The 11,250-nt window shown below is 47.4% G+C and overlaps 1 protein-coding gene across 3 annotated transcripts; it reads right to left on the bottom strand.

The window, feature by feature from the left end:
- Positions 1–3,469: 3,469 nt before the first annotated feature.
- Positions 3,470–10,111, bottom strand: TAPBPL (TAP binding protein like). 3 transcript variants are annotated; one of them, XM_075108228.1, is made up of 7 exons: positions 10,036–10,111; positions 9,277–9,525; positions 7,618–7,896; positions 6,832–7,173; positions 6,323–6,646; positions 5,510–5,599; positions 3,470–5,268 (listed from the first exon to the last, which is right to left on the bottom strand). In XM_075108228.1, the coding sequence occupies exons 2-7, from the start codon at positions 9,452–9,454 to the stop codon at positions 5,228–5,230; spliced, it is 1,254 nt and encodes a 417-aa protein (XP_074964329.1). In that variant the 5' UTR covers positions 9,455–9,525; positions 10,036–10,111; the 3' UTR covers positions 3,470–5,227. The 3 variants fall into 3 exon arrangements, with proteins under 3 accessions (XP_074964329.1, XP_074964339.1, XP_074964320.1); XM_075108238.1 differs by lacking the exon at positions 10,036–10,111 and adding an exon at positions 9,886–9,966; XM_075108219.1 differs by lacking the exon at positions 10,036–10,111 and adding an exon at positions 9,765–9,852.
- Between the last annotated feature and the right edge of the window lie 1,139 nt (positions 10,112–11,250).

Genomic DNA, 11,250 nt, shown 5'->3' with positions numbered 1-11,250 from the left:
AGTGACAGAAGGGTGTGTTTGTGTCAGCACCAGAAATGAAGTTGCTGGTGTCCTTCTCCTTTCTCCTCTCCTGATTCAGGGGTTGTAGGGGCAGAGTATGAGACAAGGAGCTCCCAATGCTGTAACCCTTGCATCTACCTGGGGACATGGGTGGGCATGGTCCTTATTCCTCTGCTGTCTCTCCTCTCCAGGAACTGCTGGCAACTACTGCTGGTCCTGGAGGCTGAAATCAGCCCTCTCTACTCCAGATGTGCTTTTTGAGATTCTCAGCTAATTTTTCATCCCGAGGGGGCATCTGCTATTCTTCAGCACCTGCTCATCATTCTTTGAAGGAGATGCATAGGTACCCACCATTCTGTGTGCTGGGAGAAGCTGAATTTTCAGATGGCCTGGGAGGAGAAGCATATTTTTGCAGTGTCTAGGAGCTGGGGTGATTTAGTGTGACACATATGCTGTGGAGTGAAGCAATTGTCCCATGCTTTTGCTAACGTGTGACACACATTAGGGGGTGGTTGTAACAGAGCTGGAGGCTTGGGGAAAAGAAAAGCCCAATCCTTTTCCCTTCTTTCATTTTCCCTTTTTTTCCTTTTTTTCTTTCCAGTTTCTTTTTTTTTGAGAGAGGGGGAGAGTGCAGAATATTACAGGAGAGTCATTACCCATTGTAGCGTCATTGCTCCTGTCAGTAAAGTCCAGAGGAAGACCAGGCCAGAGAAAGTGATCAATGCAAAAGTTTGGTGTTACAAAGAAAAGCAAATGCACAGTGCCTAATGAAGATGTGTCTTTGATCAGCATTTCATACTCTTCACAGTCAGAAGCCAAGGGGCAGTGTTCCTGCAGGCAGTGCTAGGGAGGAGAAGCAGCCATTGTATAGTTGTGAGATTACCTTCTCTATGAAAAGAGGTATCCAGCTATTAAGAACTACCTGAAGTCCATAGGCTTTCAAGAAGCTGCAGCCATGTGGGAGCCATCTTACTGTGTACATATGTGAACCCCCTGCTGCTCACTGTGCCAATCCAAAGGAGGACTGTGGTGCCAAGCTCTTGCAATGGAGCTTGCTGCTTCAAGCTTCTGATCTGGAAGAAATGCACAGTAGTAGAGCATGAATGCTAGCCCTGATGCTTTGTCCTGGCCCACCCCTACCAAGTGGGTTGCAGTGATTCCTTGCAGTTCATTGACCAAGATGGGGGAGATGTGGGAAATTTTGGTATGTTTTCTCTGGTCAGTGTGGAAATCAGTTTCCTGTTTCATGCTAGGCTTTACCAAGTTACTGCCCATCATTGCCTAGTGGACTATGGGAGAGGGGTTTTAGCTTTGAAGTGTATTAGGCACTTCACTGTCTCTTCTAGATAATGCACATTCTCTCTGAGGCCCATACCAGCTAAGCTTCAGCTACCTTCATAAAGTGCATCTAAACCAGTAGACTGCTGGATCTATTTTGCTAGCTTAAATTGAATGATCAGAGGCATAATCAAACAAGGGGAACCGATGAGGAAAAGAGAATCTTGATGTTGGCGTTGTTTGCAATGGCTGCTCTTTCAATACCACATTAGAAGTTTTGGCTTGTCCATATTCACAGTAGAATGCAGCCATAATCCCTAAGTAATCTTGTGTTGACTCAAGTGCAAATAACTTAATTTTACGTTTTGCAGATTGACACAATCTGTATAAAATGTAACGTCTCATATAAAATAATTATCCTAAAGAACTTGTTTAAAACACCTACATTTAATATTATTTGTAGACACACAGTATACCTTAAAACAGCTTGATCTCACTGGCAGCTAATCAGATGATAACCAGATTCCTGCTTCTCAATTCACGTGGCCAGGCACTGATGCCATGTGGCACTTGGCCACAGCACATTTGACATTGGAAAGCAGTGTGGCTCTCTCCCAGAGACTCAGGACATGTAATATTATTTATACATGTCTCTAAAATGCATTCAAGTTTGTCTTTGATGAACTTTCAGTCTCTTAGTGGTATTTTCTGTAGTAAGTGTTTTATACTTAAAATATAAGGAACATTGTTGTTAAACACAACATCACTTTGTTTACCAGTAAGTATTTTTTTATACTTTAGGTTATATGCTTTACTTGGTTTTGTGGTTTAAATTAATCTTGAGACCCTCAGGGACACACTAAGTGTGGACTCCCCATAGCATCTCTAGTGGGGAGCATCAGAGAGCAGGCAGCTGAATAAAATCAAGTGCCATGGTATATTTCTCCTTATGAGGAAGACAGCTACTCCTAACACATTTCTTACATCTCTCCCTTATTTTTTATCCCATTTATGTCAGTTTATGGGCCAAAAAAGCAGACGAACCACCAGCTCTCACTTCGTGTAACACATGCTTTGAAATTCTACCCAGCGTCTCTTTTAACTCATGCCATTAACTTTTATAAAATTATTACTGAAGAACAGCTTAAAAAAAGTAATGTGGCCTTTATTTGCACACTTTGAGAGGCAGTCTACCATTCTTACTGACAGGTGGCTAGGACAATCATCCTCATCGTTGAGTATACTGTATCTTATTCTACTCTGAACATGCCTAAATATAACTTGCAGCTGTTGATTCTCACTGTGCCTTTCTCTGCAGGTTACGGTGCCACCAGTACTCTGTTTTCTGTGGTGTAGTTGAGGGATACCGGTTTAGTAAGAGCAGAGTGATGTCTCAAAGTGCCCCCTGTAAGGCATTTTCTGACCTTCCTAATTTGTCCTATCATTTTGCTCTGGACCACCTCCAAGCTTTCAATGCATTAAATAAAACATATGGGCACCTGTAGTGTCAACAAGTGTTGCAGCTTCAGGCTTTGCTGGGCTTCTGACTTGGCATTATCAGTCACAGGCGACAGTGACTTCTGCAGTGGTCACCAATGAGGTTCCTGCTCTTGGCAGATCATCCTTCCTCCCTGGCTGCATAGGAGCCAGCTATCACAAACCCACTGGTTATCTGGGGGTGTCTTTGAATACAGCAGGCAATACAAAAAGCTTCTGTGAGTCCTGCTCCAGAGTAGCACCCTCTGGGAGTGGTGGGACTGGTATTGACACCAAGCTTGGAGCTCACCTTCCTGAGTCCTAGGTGGTTTCCCCCTCTGGGCGTGACTCAGCCCACCTGTTCAGTGGCGTGGAGCCACGCAGTTGGCTTGACTCCACAGTGTGGTGTGGCAGGTGCACAGACAGAAGACAATTGTTGGAACTAAAAATATTTATTTGCCACACATCAAAATGAGAAGGAAATGATACAAGCAAAAACTGCTTCTGCCAGCAGTTACATTCTGCCCATGGCCACTCTTACATGTTCCCACAGGTCATGCAACCGATAGGGATTTGTGGATCAACAGCATTGAGACAGCGTGGTGGTCTGGTGCTTGAGGAGACTCCACTGGCATTACTGAGCATCTTGGTTGAGTATGTATGGCTGGCCAGGTGACTTGTGTTGATCTGAAGGACTCCACTTTAGATACTGAGCTTGCCATTTGCAAATTTTATCAACTCTATTTTTTACAACTGTATCTCCTGCACTTGTAATATTGCAAATATTAAACAGCACAGGTCTTGCAGAGAGGCACACGCTTTCAGCAGTGATTGCTGCTTCTTTTTGGACAATGAATTTTTGCCATTTGTCAGCTGGTAATTAATCCATATAATGCAAATTATGATGTATACATACACTATTATTTTTTCTTCAGAATTTACACATTTCTTGGTTTGTTAAATCTGCACCAGTGCTTTTATCAACCACATATAATATTTTGACAAAGAATGAAGTCAGTTTCTCACGACTTTTTTTTTTTTTTTTTAAACATACTAAATTATTAATGTAATTTCCATTGTTGAGGCCTTTTCTAGCTAACTTGTAATAACTTCACACCCTCTTACCTATGATTATTACTATGGAACGATCTAACAGTCATTGGTGCCATCTCGCTTTCTCTCTGTGAACACTGGCACAACATGCTCTTCTAAGACCTTGGGATTTCTGCAGTATGTCAGGATTTTTAAATACCTAACTCCACTAGGCCAGGTTCCTCCTCAGCCAAACCTTTTATGACTCTGAGATATAAATTCTATTAGCTACTGACCTGAAAATACTTACACATTAGAGATGCATTTAAAACCTTAGTTTGCAAATAGATTAGGAAGTTACCATCTTCATGTAGTATGAATACACAATTCTGTTTCTTTCTGTATACAAACATATATCTTTCCTGTATCAAAAAGCCTCCATCAGGAATCTTCTCTATCAACAGTTTTATCTATATCTGCCCAGTATGAGTGTAGGCTGTTGTTAGCATTTCTTGGTTTTCAGTGTATTTTGAAAAAACTCCTTCCAAGTGCCATTAGGACTTGCAGCAATCCAGTTTTTCCAGATTATGTTGAACACTCCTTATCACCTTGTATGCTTCATAAATTCTCACTTTTATTGTGTGCCATATATCTCCTTTCCATCCACGCCTTCCTTCTGCTCTTTTTTCCCCTGTTGGTTATATACAAGATTTCTAAGTGTTACCTTTAAATTCCCTGTTAGGCAGGAAAAGTGTTTAATCATGTCTATCTTTTTCACAACTACAGAACCACAGATCTTCATCTTGTGAACTTCTAGCAGTGAAATTTCTATTAAAAATTTTATTGTATCTTCCTCCTGGAGAGATGTATTGTTCTGATTGTGTAATTTGCGATAAGTTTAACCCATAACTTCCTTTGTTTGAGGCCTTACCATTTCGAAGTACCAATTTTGCATACATATTTGCCCAACTTCACAGTTAAAACTCACACATACCTAAGTATCTTGAACACCTGCCTCATAGGCATTAACCAAAGGTACCTATATACATCTACAGATCCATACCTGTATACACGTGTAAATGCTGCATACCTATTTACATCACATACACATACATACATATATACAGTCATACAAACACATATACAATTTTCCCTGAAACTGGAGAAGAGGCATTTCTAAAAATGGATGCATGTTGCCTGTAATGCAGCATCCCAGCAAAGAGCTGAGGCTATCGATGTTGCCCTCCCAGGATGAAGACACGTTTTCCTGTGAGTCCACCTCTGAACAGTTGGTCACTCAGCTCCTCCTCCAAGGGCAGCCCTAACCCTCCCACGCCAACCAATAGCTCTGTTAATATTTGGACAGGGCTAGGTCTCCTGAGCAGGATGTGTCAAGAGGTGGGAGACAAAGGACTGCAGGTGGGTGACACAAGGGTTTCCTCTATTCTGAAGCCCTTAGAAGTTGCTCAGACTTTCGTTCAGCTGAAAAGGAGAGAGAAAAAAAAAGTAGTAAGATGCAGGAAGACCAAAGCAGTGCAAAACATCACCTCATGCTGCCTTCCACCAGAAATGAGTCTCCAGCTCATCTGCTCCCCATTTCTCCCTCCCAGATCCTGGGATATCCTAACCTCTACCTCTCCTGAGTGGGTGTGCAGGGGAGTGGAGGATGGTCCTTGCTGCATCTCGCCCATGAGGGAAGTGGCTCAGCATTTTAAACTCCTACCTGCTCTTCTCTTGAGCACATTGAAGAGGACGACGATGAAAATGATAGTAGCAATGAAACCCCCCACCAGTCCTTCCGATCCCGTTTGCTCTGCAGAGGAAGAGGAGGATCAGTGACATTAGGTTGGCTGGAGTGGCTGAACAGCCAGTGAGCTGCCACAGTTAAATGCGCTCCCCCAGCAACTGACCATGTGCATGCTCTTGTCAGGCACACAGATGCGACACGACACACGTGACCTAAAGCCACACAGACCCAGGGCCAGTTAAACTGGCTGGACTGGTGTGTCATAACTTGTTAAACTGCAGTGTTGCTTGCTTTTCCCTGCTGGGTCAGGAGGACACACAGGAGCAATCTCCCATCAGCAGGGAAAGTGAGAACCCAACAGCTCCAATGGGGAGAAGGAGAAGGACCTTTTGCTACAGTTCTCAAGCAGCACTGGTCTCTAGCTGAACATCAGGTTCAGCTGGGTGTCTATCTCCTTGGGACATGGCTGTTTTCTTGTGCCTGTCCAGTGAGGTCCAGCCCACATGATACAGACTTTTGCTCTGTTGCTCCACTTTTGGTCATAAAATCTCTTTTCCCCTGAAGGAAATGAGATACTTCCTCCCCCAAAGCTTCAGGGAGTGAAATAAAAGCTGAGAAAGTGAAAGGGAAAGGGAAAAGGAGGATAGATATGAGTGGACACCGGAGGAAAGCATGGAGAAACAGGCAGATGTAGTGTGACTCAGAGGTTTTGATCCTTGTGATGGGTAGAGAAGGTGGAAGGAGGCCTGGGCAGGATGAAGAAGTTGTCCCTTGGCCCCTGACACCTACCTGGTGCCTTAAGATGGGCACTCACAGAGATGGGCTCTGCCAGGGTCATGTGTGACACATGGCAGCTGTAGGTGGCTGGTGCCTGCGCTGTGGCTGAGCTGATGCTGAGGTAGGAGGTGATGCTGTAGGTGCCATCTCGGCTTTGCCGGTGGCTGGAGAAACGTGCGTTTGAGAGAGGGATTTCCATGTCATCCTCAGGAGTCTTCTGTGTCCAGCTCACCGAGACATCCAGGGGGTAATAGCCAGCAATGTTGCAGGTCAGAGTGGTCGTCACACCTCTCTCGAATGACACCACTTCTGGAACAAGACGAACTCTTGGAGGCTCTGGAGGAGATAAAGAGGGAATTGACTTATTGCCAGCGGGGTACAAAAGCCCCTGCCCCCAAGGGAGAGTAGACAAGCTGCCTGTGACAATGAGCGTTGGAAGCAATGGGATAAGGGCGCAGGGCAAGGTTTCATTGCCTGGGGACATGGGATTCCTGTTAGCCCCAGCCATTTCCCTTCCTCACCAGCCACATGCAACTGGATGATATGCTGTGCCTGGTGTAGTAGAGTGGACACCAAACAGATGTACGTCCCTTCGTCTCCCACGCTCACTCCTTGCAGGCTAAGCGATGCGTCTCCACTCCCCAGAAGCTCTGCCACATCCACATGGACTTTTGGCTGGACTGCTGGGCCTGTGCTCCCCACCTGGTACTGGAAAAGGCTACGACCGCTGCCTCGGTGCTGCCTCCTCCACTCCAGGGAGAAGAATGAGGAGCTGGGAGCCAAGGCAAAGTGGCAGTCGAGGGTGACTGAGCTGCCAAGATGCGTGTACAAGGAAGTGTTGCGTGATGATGATTGAAATTCAACTAGAAACAGAAAGAAGAGCACAGGCAAGCAGAGAGTTAAACAGATGTGGTTAAAGAAGGCACCCTCAAGTAGGAAGGGCTGGTGGTGGACTCCCCACCTGGGGAAGGAGGAGGTACAGGCACCCTATGTGATGCCCCAGCTACCATGTGGACTGAAGAGCTGGAGGAAACCAGCCCGACAGGGTTAGCAGGGCAGGGAGACAGGGGGACACCAAGTGCATGCCATGGTCTTGAAGGTGCTTGTCATCCTCAGGGGCTGGGGCATGGGAAACCTTGAGAGGAGGCAAGGAAGGGGCAATACGCATGACCCCTTTTTCCCTTAGCACCAAATCCCAGCAGCCCTCAGGTCCTGGTGAGAGGTGGGGCATGGGACTCTTGGGGAGGTAGGTTCCCCTCCCATCATGTCACTCGGTGCTGTGGGGACACCCCGGGCCACCTCGTCACCTGTGGTCAGCACTGTCCCCTCCTTGCTCATAGGAATCCTCAGCTTTGGGTGCAGTGTTGCATCATGCTCCTCCTCCTGGCTGCTGCAGTGGGGACTTTGGAGCACCAGGGTGACACTGATCCCACTGGAGAGCTGCAAGGTGGCCATGAACCAGGAGGTACGGCAGGGTGCCTCACCAGCCTGCTGGGAGCTGTATGGGAAGATCTCGCAGTTCACCTCTGCCCCATCACATTCCGCATGCAGGAGGGACTCTGCATATGGGATGGATATCGACTGGGCTGTAGGGATAGAGAAAGAGGTTTAACCATCTGAATCCAAAAGGGAAAAGAAAGTGAAAGGTGATGAGACACATTATCTTGAAGAAGCATCACGTGCTGTCGGGGCCAGTCAGAGCCCAGAAAAGCCAGGCGGCTAGGCTTAATAGATGAAGGCCTGCGAAGAATATGAGAGGTTTGTAATGACTATCTTATATACCTCAGCCTGTTGCTGTATTTTATCTTGCCAAATTGCAGAGAGCTTACTCTGGGCAAAGAAAACTGCTAGGAAAGGAGAATAAACAGAACAGATTCCCTTTAGCTGTGTATGAGCTGTGTGTGCGTATTCCCAGTCTATGTGCATGCCCAGCAAGTTGTGTATGTGAAATGCCCAATAAAGACTTGCAATGGTTATTCAGTTTAGGCCTGAATCCAGAAAGAAAGAGGACACTGAAGCATCCCAGGTAAGGAAAGAAAGGGTGGCAAGAAGGTGGGAGTGGCTGGATATACTGGATGCGTGCTGTATCTGTGCCTTTGATCCCACCACAGGCGAAAGTGTAGGTGTAAGCACCCTAGTGATCTACACGCTTTTCATGGACATCATTTGAAATTCACTGGGTGTCAGCAATGCCTGACAGTAGACTGGCTGTAGTGTGCTTGAACTCACCCATGCCCAGTCCATCCACACCACTTGAAAGACAGCTTGGACCCAGGATAACAGATCCTGCTGTGCCTTCAGCTTCCTCTCTGAAAATGTCTCAGAGCCTTGAACAAGCTTGTACTGAAGCACATGCTCCGCAGATAAGCGCTGTAGGCAGTGATCAAGACCACAGTGAAGTACAGCCTCAGGCCTTTGCTTGACTGTGTTTGCAAAGCTATGTCCAAAGCAAAGGGAACTGAGGCTGGATTGCAGGTTGGCACCCATGGGTGAAGTAAGGAGAGCCGAGTTGCACAGAGCCAGCCTTCTGAGCAGGACTGGTCTGCTGCATGATGCTTCCTGCTAGCAAAAAACACCTGCATGGCTAAAGATGTGAATGCTCTTCAGAGGTGTAATAATACTGTAATATAGTGGAATAATTCCCAAGTTGTTTTTGAAAAAGTATTTCCCAAGAAACAAGCCATCTAGGACAGCCCCAGTAGGAACGAGGTGCCTCAACAGGGCTTTCTAACATCTTCCACAAACTTCCTTTCTTAAAGTCCAAATTGCCAAATTCAGGGAGTCACGCATGCGACTTCAGTGGCCATTCAAAAATTACACAGCTACAGTGAAGAAAGTTAACTCTATTCCAGCTAAAACCATGACAATTACATAAACTCAGTTAAAGAAAAATCTTGCAGAAGCCTGGTGTAGGTACGTGGCCAAAACGCCGGCAGCAGCTCTCCCACCCCAGCTCTCCCACTCACCTGAGGTTTCAAAGATAATGGGAGAAGAGTAGTCAGGATTTTCCTGCGGGACTTTGTACTCATTCACATCATCCAGGTTCCCGTCATCTCTGACGCTGATACCCCTCAGCACGAGGGTAGCAGGATTCTCGGAGGACGAGCCGCTGAAAGCCCGTGGCAAGCCTCTTACATCTTCCATCACGTAGGAGCAGCCCAGGGCAATATCCACGCTGCGAAACTGAGGCGCTGGTGTGGGAGCTTTCGCTGGCCCTTTAGGGAGGGAAATGATTGCTGAATACATGAACCCCACTGCAAAGGAGTGTACGCGTTTCTTGGGGATGGAGGGTAAATAACGGTGAGGCTGGAGGCTGGCTGCCGCTTTGGGGTTGCTCTCCCAGCCCTGTGCCACCCTGCCCCGGCAGCAGCAGCAGCCTTGAGGCAGACCCTAGTTTTCCCGACCTTGACTCGGAAAGGGGTGGGATAGGGGTGCGATGGGAGGGGCTGCTCACCCGCCTGCAGGGCCCGCAGGGCCCCGCACAGCACCAGGGCCCCGCACAGCACCAGGGCCCCGGCCATCCTGCCCCGCACCGCAGCCGCCCCCCGGCCGCCCCCAAGCCCTGGAATCCGCACGGGTGCCGGGCCCGGGCCCGGGCGCCGCCAGCAGCAGCAGGAGCGGCAGCGGCAGCAGGAGGAGGAGGCCGTTTGTTTCATTTTCACTCTCGCAAAGCACAAGGGAAAAAAAAAAAACCCAACCCTTAAACCCGTTAACTCTTGCTTTACCGAACGCAGGAGGCAGCAGGGAAGCGGGGCGCGATCAGCTGGGATTGAGGAGCATCCCCAAAACCGCGGCTGGGCTGCTTTTGCAGTGTCCCTCTTTAAATCAATATTGTATCAGCCTTTCCCACCGCGCTTCTTCGTGCAAGGTCACCTCCAGCCCTGCCGAGCAGCCTCTGAAAGCAGCCATATCTTTGCAGCTTGCTTTTTTAGACGACTTTAGCTTTGTGAAAGACTTGGATGTTGAAGCAGGTTTGTTTATTTTTCTTTTCTTTTCCTCCTGCAAAACCTTCTTCAGCTGCATAGAAGCTGGTTTGCTCTGCAGCAGCATGATCTACCCCTCCAAGCCCGGCAGCATGTGGTGCCACTGCCAGCCCTGACTTTGTGGGAAAAACATCACGGGAAGAAAATTAAGCCATGAGAGAGGAGTTCTGAGTATTTTAACTACTGCTTTTCCCCGTCTTTCAGACACACACAGAGAAAATGGCTGCTTCTCTGCTGTTCAGTTCCTCTCTTCACAGTGGTGAAGCCCTGCAGTAACACAACTTATCCTTGCTGTGGCCTGCTATAATTATGTATGCACACCTGCAGAAAACCATGATAACCCCCAGCCCTAGCTCTTCCAGTACAACTTAAAGGCACCTAGCCCAAGAAGCACCTTGCACTGGCCAGATACAGCTTCTTGATACAGACTTACTCCTTGCATCCCAATCCTATCCTCATTCACCACTTCAATCCTACTTGGAAAAGCCTCACAAGGAATATCAATTCTTCTTGTTGAAGTTAGGCTTATGAGCCCTGAACTGTCAGATGTGGCCAGCTGCTCTGACTAGCTCTCCCACTGCCTCACCAGGGTAACATCACACACCTACCAGCACACCCTGTGAGTCCCTGCATACCCCTTCAATCTGAGATGCACTCATCTCTGCTCCCCTGGCCCTATGTGTTATTACCTGGCATTATCTGTGCTCTCAGAGGGCACCCACATATTCCCATCAGCCAGTGAAAAAGAGCACAAGCATCTGTGCAACTCCTTCACCTTAGGCAAATGCAACAAAGCTCTCTACTCAGGCAAGGCTCTTTTCTCTGGTTTGTTTTTATACCTGCTCCAGTGGAGCCAAAACTGCATTTCAGCAGATTTACCCATTAGCTGTTTATGCAGAGGAGCTGGGGGAGGTCTGCAGCCTGTGCTGTGGCTGTGAAATGAGTTGCGGGTTACTG

The sequence above is a fragment of the Phalacrocorax aristotelis genome, chromosome 1 (assembly GCF_949628215.1).
Source record: "Phalacrocorax aristotelis chromosome 1, bGulAri2.1, whole genome shotgun sequence".
NCBI lineage: Eukaryota > Metazoa > Chordata > Aves > Suliformes > Phalacrocoracidae > Phalacrocorax > Phalacrocorax aristotelis.
The sequence above is the reverse complement of the archived record's forward strand: the minus strand, read 5'-3'. Positions and strand labels throughout refer to the sequence as shown.